Source organism: Stegostoma tigrinum, chromosome 29 (genome assembly GCF_030684315.1).
Source record: "Stegostoma tigrinum isolate sSteTig4 chromosome 29, sSteTig4.hap1, whole genome shotgun sequence".
NCBI lineage: Eukaryota > Metazoa > Chordata > Chondrichthyes > Orectolobiformes > Stegostomatidae > Stegostoma > Stegostoma tigrinum.
In genome coordinates, this window is record NC_081382.1 from 31,499,859 (window position 1) to 31,524,714 (window position 24,856).

Here is a 24,856-nt window from a genome sequence, read left to right on the forward strand (position 1 = left end):
AGATGATAACTAATGCTTAGATTCCAAAAACAACAGTTTACACCTTTAAAACATTTGATACAATAACTCCTATGTTTCCATTAAAGGAAAGAGAGGCAGGAAAGTAGTGGAAACCTCAAGGTAAAAAAAATCAAAAAAAAGTCTAACAGCCTTCAGCAGGTCCTTTCTTTGAAAAATGAATACCAGATTCATGACTAGTTTTTTAAAAATCAGATAACCACTGTTCAAGCCTTTGGATTACCCATTACTCAAATTTACCAATCATGCCGTAAGGCCTTTGATAAGACATCTGATAAGGTTCCCCATGGTAGGCTCATGCAGAAGGTAAGGAGGCATGGGATAGGGGGAAATGTGGCAGATTGGATTCAGAATTGGTTGATCCTTAGAAGACAAAGAGCGGTAGTGGATGGAAAATATTCAACATGGTGCTCAGTTATGAGTGGTGTACCACAAAGATCTGTTCTGGGTCCTCTTGTGTTTGTGATTTTTGTAAATGATTTGGATGAAGGAGTGGAAGGGTGGATTAGCAATTTAGCAGACGATACGAAGGTGGGTCACGTTGTGGACAGTGCAGAGGGCAGTTCTAGGTTACAAAGGCACATTGATAGGATGCAGAGCTGGGCTGAGAAGTGGCAGGTGGAGTTTAACCCTGAAAAGTGTGAGGATTCATTTTGAAACGACAAACTTGAAAGTAGAATACAGGGTTAACGGAAAGATTCTTGGCAGTGTGGAGGAGCAGAGGGATATTGGGGTTCATGTTCTCAGTTCCCTGAAAGTTGCCACCCAGGTGGATAGAGTTGGTAAGAGGCGTATGGTGTGTTAGCTTTCATTAATAGAGGGATTGAGTTCAAGAGCCGTGAAGTTATGCTCCAGCTGTACAAAAGCCTGGTTCGGCCGCATCTGGAATATTGTGTCCAGTTCTGGTCGCCCCATTACAAGAAAGATGTGGAAGCATTGGAAAAGGTGCAGAGGAGATTTACCAGGATGTTGTCTGGAATGGAGGGGGGGGGGGTCTTACGAGGAAATGTTGAGAAAGCTAGGGCTTTTCTCTTTTGAATGACGAAAAATGAGAGGTGACATGATAGAGATGTACAATATGTTCAGAGGTAAAGATAGAGTAGACAGCCAGAGACTTTTTCCTAGGGTGGAAGTAGCTTTTACAAGGAGACATAGTTTTAAAGTGAAAGGAGGTAGATAATCGGGGAGACGTCAGAGGTAGGTTCTTTACTCGGAGAGTGGTAGGGGCGTAGAATACATTGCCAGACAGTAGTGGAGTCGGTCTCATTAGGGGCATTTAAGCGGCTATTAGATAGGCATAGGGATGATAGTATAAGGTAGCGGTGGACGTTGGGTAGGCCTTAGGTTTCGGCTAAAAGTTCGGCACAATATCATGGGCTGAAGGGCCTGTACTGTGCTGTACTGTTCTGTGTTCTATGGTTAGACTGAAATTATACTTTGCAGTTAAAATCAAAACATTGATATATTTTTAAAAGCAATACCACATACTTTATCTCAAAGAAATAATACAATTTTGTATAGTCTTAGCTATCCATGAAACAAATATAAAGCAGTACTCATATTTCACCACAATGCAAGTGGCAAGCTTGCTACAAGATAGGACTATGAAAAGCCAAAGAGAAGGTCTACCGAACATTTTGGGCAGAAACAAAGTTTGGATCTAGACCAATAAAAAATCCTCAAGTCAACAACATCTATTTTAGAAAGGAACCGCTGTTGCAGACACATTTAACCCCAACACTTTTCTTATCTATGTTAAATGTTGGTGTTAAATGTTGGACTTGGGTGTGCAAGGCATAATAAAAGTATGCAAGTGACACAAAACTTGAAAGCATTATCTCTATCCTGCCTGCAATTGGCAGACTTCAAGAGGACAGGCCGTGAAATGGGCAAAAATGTCGGTGATGAAATTTAATGCAGAAGTGTGAAGTAATATAGAAACAAAACAGAAGTTGCCGGAAAAGCTCAGCAGGTCTGACAGCATTTGTGACGAAAAATCAGAGGTAATTTTTCAGGTCCAGTGACCCTTCCTCAGAATGTACTGAGGAAGTGTTACCAGACCTGAAATATTAACTCTGGTTTTATTCTTCACAGATGCTGCCAGACCTGCTGAGCTTTTCTGGCAACTTCTGTTTTTGTTCCTGATTTACAACGTCTGCAGTTCTTTCCATTTTTGTGAAGTAATACAACCTGTTATGGGGGAGAAAAGAAAGATGCAATATAAAGGATACAGTTCTATGGTGGATAGAACAAAGAAATAAACGAGGTTACATCTGCACAAATCATTGAAATGGCAGAAAAATTAGGAAAGTGATTTTAAAAACCATTTAGGATTCTAAGTTTGTAAATAATTAATTAATGACTTCAGTGCCACATGTATTTTACAGTAAGAACAGTAAAATACAGTGAAAAGCTTTTCCACTGTTGCCACAATCTGGTGCTATTTTGAATAGTTTTAAGAATTAGAATAGTTTCAAGAAGGTAGGTCTGGGTACGATGCTGTTCAGAGCGTTGATGTGGGCTTGTTGGACCAAATAGCCCGTTTCCACACTGGGGATTCTACAAGTTTCTATTCTATAAGGATAAGAGAAGAACAAAAGATATAGCTTTAAAGAGAGTCACAGAACCACGGATGATAGGAGCCTGCTCTGCCATTCATCACGATCCTGGCTGATTGTCCAACTCAATGGCCTAATCCTGTTTTCTTCCCATTACCTTTGATCCCATTTGCCCCAAGTGCTATACCTAGCCGCCTCTTGAATACATTCAATGTTTTGGCATCAATTGCTTCCTCTGGTAATGAATTCCACAAGCTCACCACTCTTTGGGTGAAGAAATGTCTCCTCATCGCCATCCTAAATAGTCTACCCTGAATCCTCAGACTGTGACCCTGGGTTTTGGATGGACGCACCCTCCGTAGGGAACATTATCTCTGCATCGACCCTGTCTAGTTCTGTTAGATTTCTATAAGTCTCTGAGATCCCCCCTCATTCATCAGAACTCCAGTGAAAACAATCCCAACCTAGTCAATTCACATACAATCAGTTCCCCCATTCCCAGAATCAGCCTGGTAAACATTTGCTGCACTTCCTCGAGGACAAGAGCATCCTTCCGCAGAAAAGGAGGACCAAAACTGCACACAATATTCGAGGTGTGGCCTCAGCAAGGCCTGGTATAACTACAATAACACATCCCTGCTTCTGTACTTGAAACCGCTCGCAATGAAGGCCAACATACCATTTGCCTTCTTTGTTGCCTGCTGCACCTACATGCTTACTTTCAGTGGGTGATGCACAAAGACACCCAGGTTCCACTGCTCACTCCCTTCTCCCAATTTACAATCATTCAGGTAGTAATGTCCTTTCTTGTTTTTGCTTCCTAAGTGAATAACCTCACATTTACTTAAATTATACCGCATCAGTCCATCATTCCTGAACCAGTTCATCATCAACGGCTGTGCAACCATCCCTCCTTCACCACCATCTACACTGGACCCAACCAACGTCTCTGCCAATTCCAAATCTTGCTCCCATGCTCGCCCAAAAAAGTAAGTACGGGTTTGCTTGTTGTTGTGAGGTCCATGTTGGACCAACTAAAGTCCACACCAGGCTCCCTCACTGCACAGGGTCTGCACTGGGCCCCTTGCCGTCAAGGTCCACGCTGAGCCCATTCAAATCTGTGCTGGGATTCTTTGCCACCACTGATACTGTCCAAGTTCAAGTTCGGGGCCAGTAAAAAGATAAAAAAAGTGCTCGGAAAGGATGAGCCTCAGCTTAGGAGCCCCACGCCAGCGCCATCTTGATAGTGGCATGGAGTACAAAAGCAAGCTTCTGATGAACCTTCCAAAACTCTGGTTTCACCTGTACGGGAGTATTTTGTCCAAATTTAGGTCCACATTCTAAGAATGAATGTGAATACATAAAAGGAGGGTGCAGAAGATATTTACAAGAATTATCCCAGGGATTAAAGACTTCAGTTACATGGATAAATTGCAAGTCCATAAAAAAGTAGGGGAAAAAAATCCCATTGTCAGAAAGGGAGCAAACCTGAGGACACCAACTTAAGGTGAAAGAAAGCACAATTAACAATGAGAACAGGAAATTTTATTTTTGAAGTGAGTGGTTCACATGTGGAATGCAGTCCTTTGGACTGTGTTAGAGATTGATTTAATTTGAGTTTTGATAATCACCTAAAAAGAACACATTTACTTGTCTTCAGGGAAAAAGCAAGAGAGTAGGACTAACCATGCTGCTCACACAGAGAGCGGCCACAGAAATGATGAGCTGAATGGCCTCCTTCTGTATTAAAATTGTCCTATCATTGTATAAATTTAGACATGATTTCACACAAAGGAATCCATAAAGTGATTGCCTTGTATGTAAGGTATTGAGGATTCAAGTATTTGAAAAGATAGCACTGTGGGGTCTTTTAAAGAGCGTGAACCATGCTGTGCTAACTTGCCATCTTCACCATGTGAAATCCACCAAAGTTGTAGAAAGGTGGAAACAAAAATAATTATACTTCCAATCAATTGGTCCTGTTTTCATGTGACAACTGACACATGACAACTACTTTAAATTTTAAGATTGGAAACTTTTCACTAATTGATTAACCCACCTCATAGTTTTTCAATATGTTTTTCCAGGTACATCCAGGATTGATACAATGTACTTTCAAATCTAAAATCTCTTTAGAAACTGCAGCATCACTGAAAATCTAAATAAAAAAAGTTAACAGAGTATTGGTTCCAGTGCCATAAATAAAGATTTCTAAACAGATTCGAAAAGGTCAAATATAGATGCTTGGAATATTAATATTGAAATTAGCCATGACATTCTTGCAGGTTACAAAAACCTCATTTTACTCATGATCATGATTGTTTATATGATTATAATGGTTCATCTGTGCTAGTTAACAAGTCCCTTTAATGAAACAAAGTGGTTTTTTTCTGAAGACACAGCGTTAAAAAATTGGCAGAAACAACAATTAAAAGTACATAATGATCAACACTTAAATATCTGAGAATACAAAATTGAACAATGTTGTTTCAAAATCACAATACTTTTGATTTGAATCTAAGTTAAAGAACAATACTCAAGATCATGTTAAGCAAAGATAAGTTCTTGACCTCACAAGGAATTAAGGACTACAGGGAGAGTGCAGGGAAGTGGAGCTAAAATGCCCATCAGCCATAATTAAATGGCGGAGTGGACTCAATGGGCCGAATGGTCTTACTTCCAATCCTATGTCTTATTGTCATAAAACTGGACTATACAATACTCATTAACATGGTAGAGTTTGATAATGAATGAAACCATACTTTGTGCAATAAATGCAATGACTAGAGAGGAGACAGATTTAAAATACAAATGTTAAATTTACAGCAAGTTATGCAAAGATACAAACACTTCTCACGGTGGAGTTTTAAAAAGGTAGAGTTTCCAAATCAGGCTCAATTGAAAAAGTGGGTTCAAAATTGTGTGGGTTTTAAATCTTTGCTAAAAATTCAATCGGTAATCAGACATCAAAAATCTTCCATTACCCATCTCAAGTGCATTGTATAATGGAAAAAAAAATTGTGTTCTCTTTCCATTAACATGTATTCTTTGATGTATTTCAGAGAGGTAATCCAGTGCAGTTTTATGAATATAGCTGAACATTAATTTCAGCAAAAGTAAGCATTTTGACTAGGTGTGTCCAGTGGACCATTTGTAAGCAACCTGATTTAAAAATCATTCAAAATGTGTTCATCAAAAGTGTACTGAACCATCTACTATTTTCCTTAAAGTACACTACTCAGCTTCTTAGCAACCAAAATAATTTTTTTCATTCTGGGCCAAGAGTGGTGGGTGGCTAGTTTTCTGGTTAAAGCCTTTTCTGTACAGAACTGAACCTTAAACCTCTGGCAAAAATTGCAGAAGCTTATGTGCAAGTTTTTTTGGGGCGTAACTCTTAGGTTTGAATTTTTCTCCCCAATCTTTGGGGTTTGTTCTATCAGGATCATACTAGATATTACTAGTGTTACAGGGCAAAACACCAATCACATAATCTTGAGTCATCAGAACCCGCAACTGCTTTTGAACCTGTATTTGGGGACTTACGCCAAATATTGATATGCTGCACTCCTAGAAATGCAGCATCCTATCTTTTGAGACCAACTGTCATCAACACACATACACAGAACCCATGCTTAAAGAAACGATATGCTAGTGAGTCAAATATGGAAACAGAACAACCCTGGGGAATCCTCTAGTATCTTAATGATCCAGTTCTAAAATACATGATATACCTCTACATGTTACAATTGTCAACACAATTAAGCCTAGCCCTGAACTGTGTCGTGGATTTGAGAATCCACCTCCAAAGATTCAAGAAAGATTTAAGCCATAAACGAATATCCTGTTTGAATTTAATGATGCAAGAACTCTGAGTGAAGTAGCCACAATATATCTGGTCTTCATGAAGAGCTGTTAGAATATGTCAATGTGAAACAGCAACTTCCATATGAGAGGTATGAGGTCTTATCATAACTATTCACCCTGGTTATACTATATTTTGATATGAGAATGAGTAATTTCTAAAATACAATTAATTTATATTTCTATGGTATTTAAATTTTAATATTAATAATTCTAAGATACTTGGTTGAGTTAATCAGGGAAAATTATGATCAGTTCAATCATTTTTTAACGTAAGCATTTTCTCAATTTAACCTGAATGTTGGTGGCCTTTAGGTTGGTGCCTGCAATTGGCCTATAGACAGCATAGCACTAGCTTGAGATTACGCTTAAAATTACATAATAGAGTACTATCATTTTCCGTATCAAAATTGCTTTATGCAATATTAAATAATGCTAAATTATGTAGACCACATTCGATAAGGAGCCATTCACAAAAATGCCAATTTCACTGGAACGTTCATTGAGATAGGAAGTTGTAATTATTATCCCTTGCACTGTACCAACAACAAAAATGAAATAATGAATACTTGGTCAAGGTGGCTGAAAGTTGTAGATATCCATGGAATATGTGGATGTGCATGCGTATCGTGAGGGAATAGCAAAATTGTTCTGATGTCACATATATACAAATTAGTTTTTGTTAGCCAAAACATCACAATAGTTTGAACCTTATTGTTAACATTTTGTATTTTTTAAAATCTGTATTCATGATTTCTTAACAAAATATTTCACATTATCAGAGAATTTTTTTTTTAAAGAAAAAGGTCCCTGTTGGTTTGTTTTAATAGGATATCCAAGCAGATTTTCAACTTTACATAAGGGAAAGGGAACACAGAATTAAACTGCTAAAACATGAATCACTCCTCGTATTTATATTTACTTTGAAGGCTTCCTAACATTCTAGTCAGAAATTGGTTCTGACACATTTGTGGGAGAAACAACTTCCAAGGAAAATGTTACCCCAGAGCTGTTGCTAGGATGGGATCCAAATGTTGAAACATTATTTGGGTGTTGAGTATCCCAATGCAATATTAAAAGTGAAATTCAGAAGTAAAAACTAAAAATGCTGGAAACAGTTGAATATAGAATATTCATGACGTATAAATCTAATATATTTAAGATTACAAGTATTCCATCTGGTTTTATATATTAAGCTGTTGCTGGGTTTTTTTGCAAGTGAAAAGTTTTACTTTACTGTATGCCTCTCTATGTAATCACATACCTTTGCCAAGGCCAAAATACTATCTTCATTTATACTTGGAGATTCATCTTCCTTACATTTTTGACAGATTGGAGTTTTATTGTATCTGTTCAATACAGTAAAATATTTCAAGATCAATATCTTCATTAAGCCAGTTACAGATGAATTACAATTATTACCAAGAAAAAAAAACACAATTCCCCTTTAAGTTCAGGGGACACGGTGGCTCAGTGGTTAGCACTGCTGCTCACAGCACCAGAGACCCAGGTTCGATTCCACCCTTGGGTGGTTGTCTGTTTGAAGTTCTCTTCACATTTGTGTAGGTTTCTTCCAGGTGCACTAGTTTCCTCCCACAGTCCAAAGACGTAGAGTCTAGATGGATTGGCCATGCTAAACTGCCATTAGTGCCCGGGGATGTGTAGATTAGGCGGATTAGTCATGGAAAATGCAGGATTACAGGGAATAAGGTTGGGGGGTGAAGGGTCAGATTGGTCTGGGTGGGATGCTCTTCGAAGGGCTATAACAGACAATGGGCCCAAATGAAAAAAATAATAGCAGCTCAGAAAAGTTAAATCAGTTAAATTTAGGTACAAGTCTAAGTTCTACAGGATTTAATTTTAATTTTAAAAGATAGCAATTTCTTTTTGAAATACACAAGATAGACAAAACCAAAACTTCACTTTTATTTAAAGATGTTCAATTTTTAATCCACTTCCCTCTTCAGAGGCACAAGATAAAAGACAACTTTCCTATTCAAAAAGGTACTGATCCTCTGTATTGAACAATTAGTAACCCAAAACTGCAAAACCGATAAGAGTCTCCTTTTTAAAGGCAACCTCCACGTGTTTTTGTTTTAAGCAAAAGCACCCAAATTATGTAAAAAGACAGCAGACAACACCGAAATGTCTTACTTGACAATCCACTCGACACATGCCCAGCAGTAACGATGTCCACACAACGTTTGGCAGGCTTTCCTCAAGATGTTTTTACAAAAGCTGCACAAGTACTTTTCCTCTGGTACGTCATCACAAATATTTTGTGGAAAGCCAGAAGGCAATTCATTTTCATCGGGTGAAGAAGGCAGACCATTGCACGCAAATCCATTGAGCTCTTGTGCCATTGAAAATGGTTTGTAAATCCAGGATTTTCTTTCAAAAGCGTATCAAGTTTGCTTTCAGACGAGTGTAGACAAACAGAGTCACAGATGAAGAGAACAAGTCAAGCTTGAAGGAGAAATTATAAAGATTTCCAACCAGCAATACGCTTTTATAGTCCAGCTGTAGATTTCTTTTTAAAAAATCCACGATGACAAATCTGGAAATTCTCAATGACTCTGCAGTGTCACACACCTACATTAACCAAACTGACATGGTTACCAGTAAATCTTATTTGGCTTGTCAGACAGTAAAACAAGTTTCTATTTTAAATTAATTCAGAGTGAATATAAAATAAAAGCTCAATCAATGGATTTTATATCATTGATGGAACAACAAACACAGCAAATTTGCACCCTTATGGCCTCTGGAGTTGAATTTCTGGTTTAAGTAAAATTATATGTTACAACCATTACAAACCATACATATCAACCTTTCTTTTAATTTCAAAAATAAACTAGGAAAAGGGCTGCATAGATCTTTCTGGATCCTCAGGGTATTGTCACCAATATACTGCAATAGTGAACAATTTTAAACGTTCATGTCGTGTTTAGTGGACTTGAGAAACACCCATTTAATTATGCGGTTACAGGTTTTGTCCATCAAAACATGAAAGAATTTATTGAGTTTTACAACTGCAATTCCTGGTGATTGATTACATCCTGGTTTGTAAATTTCTTCCTTGTTTGTAAATTACATCCTCTTGGATAGGTCTTCTTTCGCGGAATCCTAGAGTCTGAAGATACCGTAGAGTCAGAGATATACAGCATGCAAACAGACCCTTCGGTCCAACTCGTCCATACCGACCAGATATCCTAAACTGATCTAGTCCCATTTTCCAGCATTTGGCCCATATGCCTCTACAGGAGAATGGGTCCTGGTGGGATGCTCCGAGGCTCAATATGGACTTGTTGGGCCGAAGGGCCTGTTTCCACATTGTAAGGATACTTGATCTAGTAAGTAGCTTGACCACAATCCTGTACATCTGCAACTTGCTGTTTCTCTCATTCCTTAATAGCCCTGAAATAAAATTAACTCCTTCAACCGTGTTTATAAACTTGATTTTACTATGACTTGGCATTAATTTTTCCTTGGCTGTTACTCAGGTGTTTACCATATATATGAACAATACAATGACTATCTTCCAGGGAATCCTCCAGACCATTGCAATCATCTTCTACTCCTCCTTCAAAAAATAAATAAGGAATTCCAATTACCCCAACACTGTAGACATACCAGTATTTTGATTGAGGGTATTAAATGGCACAGCAGGCTCAAGGGACCAAACGGCCTTCTCCTGTTCCTATTTCTCATGGTTCTTATGGACCCTGCATCGGGGGAAGCTGGGCAGTGGGCAGGTGAAAGTCACCTCCGGTCCTTGCTTTTCATTTCTATAATCTTCATCATGCCTTCACTCACCATTAGGCTGGGATTCCATGATGATTCTGGATCTCTGGTGGATGCAGTATCACCAGCATCCACCAATCTTGCTGATCACAATGGGCAGCTCTTAAGAGGCTCTGACTGAGCATTTCCTCTGAGTGAGTGAGATATCCTCTACAAAGGACTTCAATTGTGGGGAATGGTCAATGGGAGCCACTTATTCCACCAGACTTCTCTCACTGAACTAATAGGGGTTCCTGCTGGTTCTACAAATGGTAGGTGAGACCCACCAACCCAAAAGAATCCTGGACTAAATGACAGCTATACTTTTGTAATATGGGAGTTTGTGTCTCTGTATCAAATACATAACACATGGGTTCAACATTCTTTGAAAATTTGCGTCCAGTCCCCCCTGTTGGTGGTATTAACTCTTTGTTCAGTTACAGATCCATGGATAGCAACACTGTTCGTTATCCTGCCAATTAACCACTGTACCTTTCATGTAAATAAAAGGCAGTGAGTGCTGAAAAGCCATTCAACCAGCAGGAATTGCTGAACAGAGACAGCACTGGATGTTGGCTGTTTTTCCCCTCTCTAAGCTGAAGATACTGAAATGCTAAACTGTAGTACTCTAACTATAATCTTAAACAATTCAGCACAGACTTGGAATCAAATCCAATTGTAAGCTTCGTGAACACCTTTGGGATAGGATCACACAACCACAGGGACTTGTGAACCAACATACCAATACATTGCAACAAAAAATTCATGCATGGAATTTTACTTGAATTTTAAAAAATGGAAGTGCCAGTTGGTATCCAGTATGTATAAAAATACTGATTTAAAGTTGAAGAAAAAAACCAGCACAGAAATTCCCAACTTCTATAAAATCACAATTTCATCCAAATCCCCCTGCATTTCTCTCAAGATAATAATTTTGACAACCAAAAAGTAAGACACAAATTCTTATGCTTTGACAATATTAAGACATCAGTTTTCTTTTGTTAAGATTTTCTTTTTAAATAGAAAAAGGACTTGCACGGCAAAGTAACTTGGTAGACTGTTTTTCTGTTTCATTAATTCCAGCCCAGAGACTGGGGAAAATCTCTGACGATTAAGAGTCTACTTGGTTAAAATGTAAGTCAGCATACAAATAACAAAACAGAACATTTTGCGTTACTATCCTAGACCATCACTTCGTAGCACCTTGCTCATTTTGTGCACTAAATTGTTTTTCAGTCACCAACAGACAATAAAGTGAATTCGGTTCAATACGGAAGAATTCAGTGTGTTTCACTATCATCACAACTCATTTTTACATACTTAGGAATATAGCACATATCTTTATAACAATGGGGAAGTACTTGCTGGAGTAAATCATACATTCACCATTTCTGCTTTTGAATTTAGGCTCAAATCTAGATCATTGTCATGGAAACAAACTGTCCCACTTCCTTTTTGTCGGGTTTTAAGTGAACAGACCTGGATTCTGAATGATATATTGAGGAAGACTGCTAAGCAGACTAAATGGCTTACTCCCAAGTGTTACAAACGTAGCTAAATACAGAGCATTACAAAGCCATGTTTTTGTCTCGACTGCAAGTAATGGTTAGGTGCCAAGTAATCTTTATAGCAAGCATTTCAATGAAAAGGGTTTAGGCCAAGATTCTAAAAAAAACTGGATCAGTTTGTCCAGCCCCTCAAATCACAGAATGATAGCAGAATTTTCACCACTATTTTAATGATGTGGGATAGACGGCATTGCTTTACTGAGGTTGTCTGATCAAAATTACACCAATGATTAAGAAATTCAACCACAGAGAGCTATTACTAAGAAGTAAATTGCTTAAGATAATCTGAAATCTCTGTCTCATGGCACCTAATACAAGGAGCTCAAGGATGTCTTTTGCACGAGGACAGGGGAGAGGAGAGACATACACAGAGATATGAAATGGGTAGGTAAACAAGGAGATAATGGATCACAAGCTAATAATTAGAAGCTAAGAGTAGGAGAGCATGGGTGAGTTTTGCTATATACTGTGATAATGGAACTAAGAGTATGCCAGAATTGGTGACTGTGCTAAAAACAACCTATGTCATACAGTTCTGGGTATGGGGTGGTTATAAAACATGGAAAGATGGAATCAAGCTCTAAAGTTACTGAAGACAATGTTGAGTCCTGGAGGCTGTAGGATCCCGAAGTGGATAATGAGATGTTGTTCTTCGAGCTGCACCGAGGTTCACTGGAGCACTGCAACAAGTCCCGACAGAAATGCTGGCATGAGAGCATGGTGGTGTGTTGAAGTGGCAGGTGACTGGAAGCTCTGGGTCATTGTTACGGATAGAATGTAAGTGTTCTGCAAAGTGGTCACCCAGTCTGCATTCTGTCTCCCCAGTGTAGAGGAGACCACATGATAAACGGCAATACAGTAGACTAGATTTAATGAAGTACAGGTAAATTGCTGCTTCACCTGGAAGATATGTCTGGGGTCTAAGGTGGTGAGGAAGAAGGAGTTAAATGGGCAGGTATTACACCTTCTGCAATTGCAATGGGAACGTGCGAGAAGATGTTGGGAATGGAGCAGTGGACCAAAGTATCCTAGAGGTAATGGTCCCTGCAGAATACCGACAAGAGATGAGAAGAGAATATATGGTAAACAAACAGGAGTCTGGGAGAACACAGCAGGCCAGGCAGCAACTGGAGGAAAGGAGCAGTGAATGTTTCAGGTATTACCCTTTATCCTGCAGATAAAGGGGATGAAGGGTAGAGGCGGAGTGGTGGTGATAAGTGGGCACTGGTAGTAGGTACAACCTGGTTCGTTGATGGGAGGGATGAGTCCGGTTGGTGGCGGGAAAGGAGGGTCAGAAGGTGGAATGGAAGGGAGGATGTAGGGCTGGAAAGGGAGCTGGGGATTGGGTTAACAAGGTTATTTGAAATTGGCGAACTCAATGTTGAGTCCTCTGGGCTTTAGGGCGCCCAGGTGGAAGATAAGCTGTTGTTCTTCAAATTTGCATTCTGAGTTGCTGTGACACTGGAGGAGGCTGAGGATGGACATGTCAGAGGGGGAATGGGATGACGTGTTGAAATGGGCAGTGACCAGGAAGTTGAGTTGGCAACTATGGGCCAGGCAGAGATGCTCAGCTAAACGGTCACCTAGTCTACGTTTGGTCTCACTGAAGTAGAGAGATGACATCAGGTGCACCGGATGCAGCTGACCAGGTTGGAGGCAATGTAGGTGAAGTCAGTCTCAATTGGAAGGGGTATTTAGGGCCTTGAATGGAGATGAGGGAGGTGGTGTGCGGGCAGGTGTATATGCCTGGTTGTGGCATCCATTGGAGGTGATAGAAATAGTGGCTTGCAACCTTTATATATAGAGGCCTGAGAGGTGTTAAGTGAGGAGTAGGATGTCTCTATCACTGTTGTAGAATGGAAGGGATGAGGGCATAAATGCAGGACCAAATATAGCTAAGAGCCCTGTCAACCAGTTAGGGGGAATCACTGATTGAGAAAAAAGGTGGAGATTTCTGAGGCCCCTGTGTGGAAGATGGTACTATCTGAATAATGTGATGGAGATGGAGAAACTGGGAAAATAGGATGGAGTTTTTACAGGAAGAAAGGTATGAAGATGAAGGTCAAAAAGGTAACTGTGGGATCAGTGGTGAAACTGGAAGTGAAATTGATAAATGGTTCCAATTCCAAACCAGAGATGGAAGTAGCACCAATGGTGTGACTCATATTTTGGAGAAAGAGTTGTGGGGAGGTACCCACAAGTAGGATTGGAACAAGGAATGTTCAATATAGTCCACAAAGAGAAAGGCATAACTCTGCCCCAGGTGGATGCCCATGGCCACACCTTTGATCTAAAGAAAGTGAGAAGAGTTAAAGAAGAGGTCCCTGCATGCTCTTTCCCACCCTAGCCCCGAAATCACATCTTTCAGTAGTTTCTTATCCAGCTTCCTTTCTTCTCCAAAGTCCTTAAAATTTATTATTACCCTTCATCCTCATTCCCAACTTTTCTAGAACTATACACTTGAATCCCTCCAGTAACATTTCTACTCTCCTTCAGTCTGAAAACAGCATTTACCAAAGTCACAAATGGCATCTTATGTAACTTTGACAGAAGTTAACTTTCCCGCCAGATCCTTCTTAACCTGTTTGCAGCCTCTGACAATTGACTACACCACCTTTCTCTCATGCCTCTCCACTTTTGTCCAGCTGAGAGAGACCACAGTCATTTAGTTTCACTCTTGTCTATGAAATCAAATCCACAGTATCACTTGCAATGGATACCCTTCCTGCTCCTACACTGTTAACTTTAGTGTTACCAGGGATCCTTGGTCCCCTCCCATATCCTCATCCACTGTCATTCTGTTCTCGAGAAACCCCACAAATGATTAACCTTGTCAGAGCAGAGCTTGTTTGAAAATAGGTTAGACACTGTGGATATATGATTTTCCCCCGTATAAATTGCTACTTACTTTTTAGCAGAGACAGACAAATTCATGATTCATGATTCATGATTTCATGCATACAGAGGATTTAAGGTACAAGCTGCCTCATGGCAGTATTATTAAAAAGCACAGCATCAGTTTTCATACGTACACTAATGAGACCCAACGCCATCTGGTCATCACCTCTCTTGACACTCTCACTGTTGGTCACTGATCACACTGTTTGTCTGACTTCCAATACTGGATGAACAGAAATTCCTTCCAATTAAATACTGGGAATACTAAAACTGTCGTCTGCAGTCCCCACTTCAAATTCTGTTCTCTAGGTACCACTCTATCCCTCTTCCTGGCAACGGTCCAGGATTAAAATTAGCCTGTATGCAAACTTGGTGACCAGCAATACCTCTAATTTTCTTCCTGGTTGCGTGGGCCACTGAACTTCACATGCAGCAGCAGCAACTTCTGGAATCAACACTGTGATCAGCATACTGGTTCATGTGCACAGAAACTTGGAGCAGTTCTGCATGTGTGCAGCTTAGAGAGGTCACTGGATTAACCAAAGTGAGCCACTGTCCCCATATTTGTGTAATTACTACTATTCCCTAGTTCTACCTTTGTACTATCACCTACCTATCCCACCCAAGCTTGTCCGCTGCTGAAGCCTTCATTCATGCATTCGCTATCTCTGGACGTGATTATTCCAATGCATTCCTGGTTGACTTCCACGTTCCTGTCTCTATTGCCTGGAAGTCATAAAAATGTGCTGCTCACATCTGAATTCACATCATGTCTCATTCCACTATCGCTCCTGCGGAAGCAATGTTTTTATTTAAAAAAATAAATTCCTCTCTATCCCTCCCAAACTTCTCTTCCAGCCCCATATCACTTCAAGATATCTATGTACCCTAGTTCTAGCCTCAAGCTTCTGGTATTGATTCATACCACCACAGGTTTGTATCTTCAGTTGTCTATGCCCTATATTCTTCATATGTTTCCACTTTCTTACTTCACTTTCCTTCTTTAAAGATATTCCTTAAAATTTACCTCTTTGATCAGTCTTTTGGACATCTGGCCCAATATCTCCCTATTTGTTGTGGTGTTCTAAGTTCCGTTTAATATTTTCTTGCTGCAGTGCAGACTGGCGAGATCCATATGCAGCATCAACTTACAGAATTGAATGGCAAGCAAGGGCCTCTAAGCTTTTGAGCAGCCGTAATGCTTCTAGGAAATATGGTTAGGGTCATAACTTGTTTTGTAATGTTTGTGTGAAGCACATTGGGATGTTTTGTTACAATTAATGCTGAACATATCATAAAAAGCTGTTTTGATTTAGATACTTGGAAAAGATCTAGATAGAGATTCAGATACTTGGAACAGATCATCTCCCACCTAACAGGGCTCACTAGTCTGATCAACCAAGCGCTCTTGAAATTTATAAGGTGAGACACACCCAATGAGTTGGGTGTTATTTGAAATGGTAAGTAATCAATGGTTACTGCAGGAAAATAAAGGTATGCTCATGGTTCTGCTAAGGCGGCATTAGGGTCCATAAAACTATTCTCTGTAGGAGGTGCAGTTAAAAAACTTCATAGAACATGTTGCTGTACAGTACCATGTTTCATGATCTCACACTTGCACCTCTTTAGAATCATAGAATCCTTAGAGTGTGGAAACGAGCTGTTCAGCCCAACAAGTCCATACTGACCATCAAAGCATTCCACCTAGAACCCATCCCCTTGTACACCCCTAATCAGCTGGGCAATTTAACAAGGCCACTCCAGCTAGCCTGCACATCGTCGGACTGTGGGAGGGAACTGGAGCATCCAGAGGAAACCCACGCAGACACGGGGAGAATGCGCAAACTCCACGAGGACAGTCATCCGAGGGTGGAACTGAACCTGGCTCCCTGGCACTCAGAGGCAGTTGTGCTAACCACTAAGCCACCATGCCAACAACTGATGTGGCAAACTTGCTGCATATGCATCAGCCAATAAGCCAAGTGTCAAAGGCTAAGGGGAATAGTCTACAGTTAGGCCAAGGCAGACAGGCTTCGGTCAGGGTATCCTAGCACAGTGAATCAGTCCAGACGTTTGGACACTGTCAGTTGGCCACTTGGTTAGGGTCAGCAGGGACTGTAAGACTACAGTCTGGAGAGTGAGCCAGATTGGTCCTGCAGGTCCAGTGCAATCAGTCCAAATGTTCATCGTATGTCAGTTGGAGAGCTGTACAGAAATCAGTCATTCATCAGTTGGGACTGTACAGCCAAGTCGGTCAGAGTCAACTCGATGAAAGTTAAGCGGGATTATCAGGAGGCACTGATGTGGTAGTGAAGGTGGGGGCAAGGACTGGAGGCAGCATAGTGGACAATAATTATGAAGGCAGGAAATTCAGCATTTGGGAGTTGTGCGGAGAGACAATTATGAACTGGAGCATATGGCTTACTTGGGGCAGGGTGTTTAATTTATGGTTATGAACATACTGGCTTTGACCAGGGGACAGTGCAGCATGACAGTTAGCGTGACTAGGCTGTAGGGCTGGGGGAAATGTTGGAAGTCATAAATCAAACAGGTATGTGGTAATGGAAACCCAGTACTAAGGGGGTCAACAGGGAATTCAAGGAAGGATCAGGGAGGTTCACTGAGTCGGGGAATGGGCTGGGGGAAATGTTGGAAGTCATAAATCAAACAGGTATGTGGTAATGGAAACCCAGTATTAAGGGGGTCAACAGGGAATTCAAGGAAGTATCAGGGAGGTTCACTGAGTTGGGTGGGAGTTGATTACCATGCTGAGCTTCTGACTCAAATATATAAAGTGCGATCTGAGTTTCCATACTGATACAAATCCTACCTGCGCAATGGAAATAGAAAATGGCTGTGCCTACACCTCAAGTGGGTGCAGCAAGTATTTTTTCTACTTGTGAGGCTTTTAGGAGTTCATTCAATGAGCAAATGCAGTAAATTAGGTACTTATACATTATAGTCTGCAGTCATCCATAATAATACCCAGGATATGAAATATGTGTAATGTACAATTGTGCAATGCAAATTCTGGCCACAAGCAAATCTTGATCATCTCAGTGGTCATTACAAATTGATCATAGCAGCATGGTGGCTCAGTGGTTAGCACTGCTGCCTCACGGTGCCAGGGACCCAGGTTCACTTCCACCCTCGGGCGACTGTCTGTGTGGAGTTTGCACATTCTCCCTGTGTCTGCGTGAGTTTCCTCCGGGTGCTCTGGTTTCCTCCCACAATCTAAAGATGTGCAGGGTAGGTGGACTGGCCATGCCAAAATTGCCCATAGTGCCTAGGGATGTTTAGGTTAGGTGGGTTAGACATGCAGAAAAATGTAGGGCTAAGGGAATGGGTCTGGGTGGGAAGCTCTCTGGAGTGGCAGTGTGGATTTGTTGGGCCAAATGGCCTGTTTCCACACTGTAGGGATTCTACGATAGAATTTTCTGTAAAGCAGAAGTGACCAGAGGTGACCTTGAAGTGTCACTTGCAGGCTACAACTAACAAAAACGTCCAAGATTTCAGAGTCTGCACGAGGACACTGAGCTGATTTCCTCTCACATTGAGCTATATGTTTTCATCAATATGCAATACTGCCTTTCTTGGGTGATGTGAGGGGCTGGGGAAAAAGTATGAGTAATTATACAACACTTGAAAAAAATTCTACTGCAACGTGGCATGTACTGTATTCATTGAAAGAAGGTCCGCTATGTCAAAAAATTTCCCAGGAGGCATTCCAATGGCCTTCCTGTTGGAGTTCTCTATGTCCCCAGAATAGAGGGCTAGCTAAACCATCATTTTTGTGTGATGCAAATGCCAAGTATTCAATTACCGAGAACCTGATCTGTCTCAGAAATTCCCCACATAGACTCGTTGGATCTGGGAACGATGGACCCATTCACAGCACAAGGTCATAGAGGAATAAAGATGTACAGCATGGAAACAGACCCTTCGGTCCTACTCATCCAAATAAATCTAGTCCCATTTGCCAGCACTTGGCCCATAGCCTTCTAAACCCTTCCTATTCATATACCTATCAAAATGCTTTTCAAATGTTGTAATCAGACCAGTCTCCACCATGTCCTCTGGCAGCTCATTCCATATACACGCCACCCTCTGCGTGAAAAAGTTGCCCCTTATGTCCCTTTTAAATCTTTCCTCTCTCACTTTAAACCTATGCCCTCTAGTTTTGGATGCATGACAACAGGGAAAATACCTTGTCTATTTATCTTATCCATGCCCATCACAATTTTACAAACCTCTATTGGGTCACCCCTCAGCCTCCATTGCTCCACGGAAAATAGCCTTAACCTATTCAGTGTTTCCCTATTGCTCAAACCCTCCAACCCTGGCAACATCCTTGTAAATCTTTTCTGAACCTTTTCAAGTTTCACAACATCTTTCTAAAGCAGCAATAACAGATCTGAATGCAGTATTCCAAAATGACCTAACCTATGTCCTGTACTCAATGCACTGACCAATGAAGGCAAACATACCAAACGCCATCTTTACTACCCTTGTCTAACTGCGATACCACTTTCAAGGAATTATGAATGTGCACTCCAAGGTCTTTTGTTCGATAACACCCTCCACGATCTTACCATTAAGTGTATAAGTTCTGCCCTTACTTGCCCTACCAAAAGAGATCATCATTGCAGCCATGGTGCTACGACCAAAAGAGAGATTGAGGAGGAACAGGTATGGTAGTAAACTCAGGACAAGTTGCCATCTCCAGTCGTTGCTGAACAGTCTCCACATTAAGTTAGAAAATGGAAAGTCCCCTTGGGTCGTGAAAGTACAGGAGGTCACAAATCTATTGTCTCAACATAATCTTCTCCAGATGAGTGAGACACAATGTTGCTGCAGATTACAGATGTCCCAGGACATTGTCACAGAACTACGCCAACTGCAGACCACAACGTGCAACATGAAGGAGTGGATGGTATCCCAGTGGCCATCAAGGTGACAGCTGGGTTAAACTTTTATCTTACTAGCTGCTTTCAAGGATCCACGATGGGTCCATGGGGTATCTTTCAGTTATCAATCCACAAGGCTGTGTCTTACAGACACAATTTGTGCCAGATCGCACCAATCCTTCTCATTTCCCCTTGGCAAGTTCAACACTGCAGCCACTAGGCTTTGCTAGCATAGCTAGCAATACCCATTTGCAGGGCACTGTGGATTGTATACACACATTGAGTTGAGAGCTCCATATCATAATATGGAAAAGGGTTCAAATCCATCAACGTACAAGTCATCTGTGATCATTAGCATTGCATCTTAGGGGTCTGAGCCAGGTATCCTGATAACTGCTATGATGCTTATAACTCTCATGTTAGAGAACTCTCATTTCCCACTTTGTTTCAAGGGCTAAATGCTTTACACCATACTGACAGACAATGTCTACCCTCTGCAATCATGACCAATGACTCCGTTATGCAACCCCCTCACTGAAGCAGAGCATAAATAGACGACAGATCATTTTTTTCTACCAGGTCAGTGTGGAGCAGACAATAGGAGATTCGGACACTTGACCTGATATGGGGTGTGCTGCATAATCCTAGCATATTGTGCTCCACACTACTGGAGAGGCAAAGAAGGATGGATGGTGAAGAGCTGGGAGAGTGGCAGTGTCTTCAGATGAGAAACACAAGGGCACTGAGCAGGAGGAACATCACCTTTTGCATGATAGAGTCCTGCAGCATCAGGTACAGCAAGCCAGTTCAGCAAGTTGAGTTCTGAGGAAGGGTCACTCAAACCAAAATGTTAACTCTGATTTCTCTCCACAGACGCTGCCAGACTTGCTGAGCTTTTCCAGCAATTTCTGTTTTTGTTTCTGAGTTACAGCATTTGCAGTTCTTTTAGTTTTTAATTTAGGATTTAATTGATACCAAAGTTCCAATAGACGTGAACTAGGTACAGCGATCACTGACTATAGACTTGTTCTTGATCAAAAGGCAAATAGTCCCTGTCTCTTTCTAGAAACAAATGCACCTCTTCCTGTTGTTACATCATTTTGTTTCTGGTGAATACAAATGGTTTTTTTTTCAGCTGTTTGAAGACTTTCCAGCATGTGACGCTCCAACGACGTGCAATGAAAGATGTTATGCTATCCTGGAAATTAGAGAAACAGATTCTTGTTGAAGAGATAGCAACCAAGTGGGAATAACCACTGACAATGGATAAGTTGTGTTGTGCAACTTGATCCCAGTAGCTGCAGTTACAAATGTCAATCAGATAGTCAAAGATGTAAAAATAACACATTTACAAATGTCTGTGAGTATGTAGTTACAATAAAAAGTGTTAGCCATGCCGTGAGGGCTCTCAGAAGTATTTCCTTTTTATTCCCTTGCCATTGCATGCATCATGAGGGGTAGTGTTCAGCTGGCAGCACTTGACCTGGTATACGGCTACGCTTTAAAAATGGTATTGGTGCTGAGAATGCCAGGAGATCCCTGCAGTGCTGACTGAATAACAGCAGGAGAGGGTGCAAGAGACATTGTGCATTGCTAATAAGGCAAGCTGCAGAGATTTGTGCAAGAAAACTTAGAACAGCTTATGCGGTGAAATCTCAACAAAACTTTTCAATATTGACAGTCGATTTCTGGCAAAATACACCCCCAAGTTTACGACAGTGCAACACTTCATAAAGTAAGTATTTGGCTCATCTCAAATGTGATTTTATTGCAAGTCTCTCTTTTTAATAATTACACCCTTATTGCCATCTCTCTGCCAAGTTAGGCATAAACTGAAGTTTTTCACTAAGTCCTAGACCACAAGGCTTGATCTGAATCGTGCCATAATGAGAAGGCATCATTCACACCCTTCATCTTTTCTGACAACTGGAGGAAATGGTTTTCTGTTACATTCTCTGCTGTACAATGTTTCACACAATCTACCAGTGGACACCTAAATACAGGTCATGTTGCTCAAGTCCCAAAAGAGAAAGGAACAAAATAATATTCTAAAAATAAATGCAACGTTTCCTTTCATCTTAAAGAGACTCAGGCCTACTCAAGCTACATAAGTTTGAATTCTAAACTATCCTCCAAAATAATCACTACAAATATGTACACATTTGAGGTAGAAATATTTTCCAAAGTATTTCTTATGAAATCCACACCAAAAATAAAATGTCTCTACAATAACAGAGCCTCATTCAAATAAATATGGTGTTCTGAAAATCTAATTCAAATTCTGAAAAGCAACAAAATTTAGCTTGATCTGAAATACTTGCAAATAACATTGGGTATCATCTTGTTCTCTGAATACCGAAACAAATCTTAGCATCAAAAAACAAGATCTAACGTGATACGACATGTTTGCGAATGTATTCCAATTGCAAAGGTTCAAATGAATGTACAACACCTCAGATACATAGATGCTGCTTTCAGATAAAATCGTCCATATAAAAGAGAAACTAAAAGGCGCAACATTGAATAATGAATGTTATATGGACATTTATTTAGAAAAATAAAGGGAGGAAGCTGGAAACAGGAAATAAAACTTCAATTAAAAATGTAACAAAGAAAGGTCAGACAGGAAGGAACACAAATTTCCAATAGCAATATTTTAAACAAAAAAATTAAAACTTTAATTATAAAAAGCAGCTAATCCACGACAAATTAACTTGAAACATTAAATTCTAATATTATTCATGATTTATAATAAATTTCAGGCCTGGTTTGGCGACCGTTGGTGATTGGAACGCTGCATTTTTTGAATTTTTTAAAAGAAAACCGACCCTACGTCGTTGAAAACCGGGGATTAATGACAGCGGTGCTCAAATTTCAAGATAAAGAAACATCCCTCTTACTATTAAGTGTGAGCATTTTTTAAAAACGAACGTTAGCATGAAGCGTGTTTAGTCTGCGGTTTGTCGCTGGCATTTCGACAAAACTTATGCCGCGTTTATTCCCGAGGCCTAAGAAGCCGCTCTCGACCAAATTCTTCCGCACTCTACAACTCTCCATAAAGAAAACTTGCGGGGAAAGAAGTTAAAAAATAAATATCACACACTTTACCTAATATGTTCGTTCCACAGTTTAAAGTACTTCCGCTGCCAGTGTTCAGTCTGTAATTTGAACAGGAAGTTCCTGTAACTGGGGGGAGAAAACAATGTCTCCACAAATCTGCTCTGATAAAAACAACTTGCATTTCTCTAATGCTTATCACCACCCGCGGGGATGTCCTGAAACGCTTCACAACGAGGAAAGTACTCTTTGAATCGTTTCATCTTTTGAAACTTGGGCTGCCAGCTGTCACAAAGCAAGTTAGAGCAGATATAAGATAATTTTTATTTTACTAAGTAACCTTTAATTGATTGGGGGACAGATATAGGACACGATGGGTAATCCCTTCTTCCTTTCTGAAATAGGGCCAATGCATTGTTTGCGTCCAGCTCCTCCGAAAGACAGCATTTTCTGGAAGTGTCAGGAAAGTGGCTGTCTCCAGCAGGAGCTCTCCTCATGCCAGCCATTCTGATGCTTCTGCTAGCTCGAAATTCAAACTTACATTAAAAATAGTATTTGATGACATGGCAAATGAGAGCGCCTATGTCTCTGAATGTAATCAAGAGTCAAGGATATGCTCCATGTTGCAGAACTGACTGGATGTCACTGGTGACCAAACCACAAGTCCTGGAACTGCATCTAGCTGGATGTCACTGGTGACTAAACCAGAAGTCCTGGCATGATTTCTGGACATCACTGATGACTAAGAGATAGTGGGAGCTGCTGATGCTGGAGGATCTGAGATAACAAGGTGTAGAGCTGGATGAAGACAGCAGGCCAAGCAGCATCAGAGGAGCAGGAAAGCTGACACTTCGGGTCGAGATTCTTCTTCAGAAATGATTTCTGAAGAAGGATCTCGACCCGAAACATCAGCTTTCCTGCTTCTCTGATGCTGCTTGGCCTGCTGTGTTTATCCAGCTCTACACTTGTTATCACTGGTAACTAAACCAGATGTTCCAGCACTACATTAACTGGATGACATCTATGAACACATGCCTTGGCACCACATGTGGTCTGCTCATGCAAGAAGTCCACCGAGAATATTGAGGACATTAATCCTGCAAAGTCAAAAATATGGAACAGAGAGTTACACAGCAGTGGTGTTAAATGTAATAATGAATTATTTTATAAACCTTCAGGTCAGGTGGAACTTTCACACGCTGGAGGAAACCATGTGTTTGACTTATGATAATTAATGTCAAATAATGTTATATTGAAAGGGAAGATGCTGAAAAGTCTCATAGCATCTGTGGAATCTGAAGATATCATAACCTTGGAAGAGACAGTGCAAACTTAGCAGAAGGATACCAGAACATTTTAACATCTGCTTCAATTGAAGACTCAATTTAGTTGATGAAATTGTGTGGAAATGTATACCTGTCCAATTGATTGCTTGTATTTTGCCCAGCAAAACAAGAACTTTAAAGCTGGCCTGTGTCTTGCTGTGGGAAACATCTACAAATTACTATTTTTAAAAATTAACGAAACACAGATAATGCTGTAGAAATTTAGCAGGTCTGGCAGCGTCTGTGAAGAGAGAAACAGAATTAACGTTTCGAGTGTGGGGATGGCTTATTCAGAACTCAGTTCTGAGTGATGTTACCGAAGGAAATTTGCAGCTGTTTGAGGAAGAGACTGGAAGTATCTCCAGTCGTCTCAGCACTAAACATAGTTACAAATAGTCTTTTAATCATTCACACTGCTGCCTTATTCAATAAAATACAGGCATTTTACCAGGTCGGGAAGAATTTTTTATAAGTGGTCTCGTTAACTCAACAGAAAGGGTTCGTACTTGTCAGCTCGAAACAGTATAACCTGACATAATTTTTTCATAAATATAATTTTAATGGTAAACCTCGAGGACATTTTATTTTGAATGTGAGGAGGAGGGGAAATTCGCGAACCAAGATTACTTCGATCGGCAAGACAATAATAGTTAATTTCTGCCTGTAATGTTTTGCCATATGAGGGAAGGGTGCATTCGGAAAATAGATACAAGGCTTCTGGTTAAAATCGGACCTCCATTGTTTTAGTTCCATTTTTCAGAGAGAGTTGGGCTGCTTCACCCGGAGTGAAAACTAGCGTTTATCAAAACTTTGATTCTGTGTAAATGAAACCTTTACCGCAATCATATCAGAGGAGGGAGTGTTTTAAAGGAAACAGGAAA

At 40.4% G+C, this 24,856-nt stretch overlaps 1 protein-coding gene across 2 annotated transcripts in view; it reads right to left on the reverse strand.

The window, feature by feature from the left end:
• traf1 (TNF receptor-associated factor 1) overlaps nucleotides 1-22,947 on the reverse strand; it is a 44,582-nt gene extending 21,635 nt beyond the window's left edge. Inside the window, exons 1-5 of one of the 2 annotated variants that reach the window (XM_059638171.1) lie at nucleotides 22,702-22,947; nucleotides 20,356-20,791; nucleotides 8,592-9,029; nucleotides 7,702-7,786; nucleotides 4,636-4,734 (exon numbers count right to left, since the gene is read on the reverse strand). In XM_059638171.1, coding sequence (XP_059494154.1) covers nucleotides 4,636-4,734; nucleotides 7,702-7,786; nucleotides 8,592-8,800 — 393 coding nt within the window. In that variant the 5' untranslated portion in view covers nucleotides 8,801-9,029; nucleotides 20,356-20,791; nucleotides 22,702-22,947. The remainder of the gene's footprint in view (nucleotides 1-4,635; nucleotides 4,735-7,701; nucleotides 7,787-8,591; nucleotides 9,030-20,355; nucleotides 20,792-22,701) is intronic. The other variant, XM_048558971.2, reaches the window with a different exon arrangement.
• Between the last annotated feature and the right edge of the window lie 1,909 nt (nucleotides 22,948-24,856).